This window comes from Gopherus evgoodei, chromosome 21 (assembly GCF_007399415.2).
Source record: "Gopherus evgoodei ecotype Sinaloan lineage chromosome 21, rGopEvg1_v1.p, whole genome shotgun sequence".
Taxonomy (NCBI): Eukaryota; Metazoa; Chordata; order Testudines; family Testudinidae; genus Gopherus; species Gopherus evgoodei.
The window spans coordinates 1,806,139-1,807,854 of NC_044342.1; the positions used below are offsets into that span (position 1 = coordinate 1,806,139).

The 1,716-nt window shown below is 48.5% G+C and overlaps 1 protein-coding gene across 1 annotated transcript; it reads left to right on the top strand.

Annotated features, from left to right (window-relative positions):
* Positions 1–356: 356 nt before the first annotated feature.
* LOC115638388 (olfactory receptor 6B1-like) lies at positions 357–1,355 on the top strand. The gene has a single exon (XM_030539978.1). The coding sequence runs from the start codon at positions 363–365 to the stop codon at positions 1,353–1,355; it is 993 nt and encodes a 330-aa protein (XP_030395838.1). The 5' UTR covers positions 357–362.
* Positions 1,356–1,716: the final 361 nt, after the last annotated feature.

Genomic DNA, 1,716 nt, shown 5'->3' on the forward strand with positions numbered 1-1,716 from the left:
GCCACACAAGAATCTTCGATAAAAGTTGAACTGATTTTCAATAGGACTTCCCCTCCTAAATCCCTTAGGTGCTTTTTAAAATCTCCCCCTATACAGCTTTGAGTTAAGGATGGTTGAGTTGTTAGGGTAATATTGAGTGAGATCTTCTATTGGGGCAAATTAGTGTAGCACTTGCAGTCACCGTTTGAGAATCTGGGCCATAGTTCCCTCAACGGTGAGGGGTTCCAAAACTAGAAGTTGGGTCTAATAATAAGGAATATCAAAGTAAAGTGCTGAAGTGAAAGATCTTAAGAAAACAGGCATATGTGACTTCAACCACTTATTTCTGTCTATTTCTAACTCTGCAGACCCTCAAGGGCCAGATGGAGAATGACACCGGTGTCCAGGAGTTCATCCTGCTGGGATTCCCAACCATCTTGGAGCTACAGATACTGCTCTTTGTGATATTCCTGGTGGCCTATATGCTGACCCTCCTGGAGAATATGGTCATCATTGCCTTGATCCAGACAAACCATCACCTCCGCAAGCCCATGTATTTCTTCCTCAGTCACCTCTCCTTCCTGGAAGCCTGGTACATCTCAGTCACCATCCCCAAACTGCTGGTGAATTTCCTGGTGGAGAACAAGAGCATCTCATTTGTGGGATGCATGACCCAACTCTACTTCTTCAGCTCCCTCTTATGCACTGAATGTGTCCTGCTGGCTTCCATGGCCTATGACCACTATGTGGCCATCTGCAACCCGCTGCGTTACCCAGCCATCATGACCCACCAGTTCTGCCTGCAGCTGGCAGCTGTCTCCTGGGTAAGTGGCTTCTCCATTTCCCTGGTCAAGGTGTCGTTCATCTCACAACTGACGTTTTGCAGCCCAGGGATCATCAACCATTTCTTCTGTGACATCTCCCCAGTGCTGAATCTGGCCTGCACCGACATGTCACTGGCGGAGACGGTGGACTTTGCGCTAGCCTTGATCATCCTGATGGTCCCGCTCTCTGTGACCATTGTATCCTACCTGTGCATCATTGCCACCATCTTGCACCTCCCCACTGTCCAGGGGAGGAAGAAAGCCTTCTCCACCTGTGCCTCCCACCTCACTGTGGTCATCATCTTCTTCTCAACCTCCTTCTTCATGTACGCCCGGCCCAAGAAGATCCACCCTTTTAACTTGAACAAGCTGGTGTCGGTTGTGTACACTATTGTCACCCCCATGATGAACCCCTTCATCTACTGCCTGAGAAACCAAGAAGTGAAGGGGGCACTAAGGAAAGCTTTCTGTGGTGTGATTGTTGTCCACCAGGCCTCTGTTACAGACACAGCCCTCCAAAGGGACAGAGAGTTCCATGCTGGTGGAATATGAGCAGCATGCTCTTTATGGCATGTAAGGCCAGGATGTATAGAGATCCTTTTTATTGACACAAGCTGAGAGCTGGAAAGACTGAGAGAACCACATGTCAGTCTCTCTCCAGGAACCTCAGTAAATAATCTCCTTTCTGTTTTGTATATCCAAACTCTGTCTGTCCTCTACCCACAGGGAATGCTAGTGAGACCAGGGAAAAGACATGGCTTGCGGGGGGGACTTCAATAAGGATTGGACGATCCCTTGAATTCAAGAGGTGTTCAGATCTGGTGTTCCAATTCCCATCAGTCTCTGGTGTCTATCGTCCGGAGCGGTTGGGAAATTGGGACACAGACTGTTCAGTCAGTTCTCCCAAGAGAAT

Coding starts and splice junctions, on each gene's coding strand:
- LOC115638388 (XM_030539978.1), top strand. CDS start 363: ATGGAGAATGACACCGGTGTCCAGGAGTTCATCCTGCTGGGATTCCCA.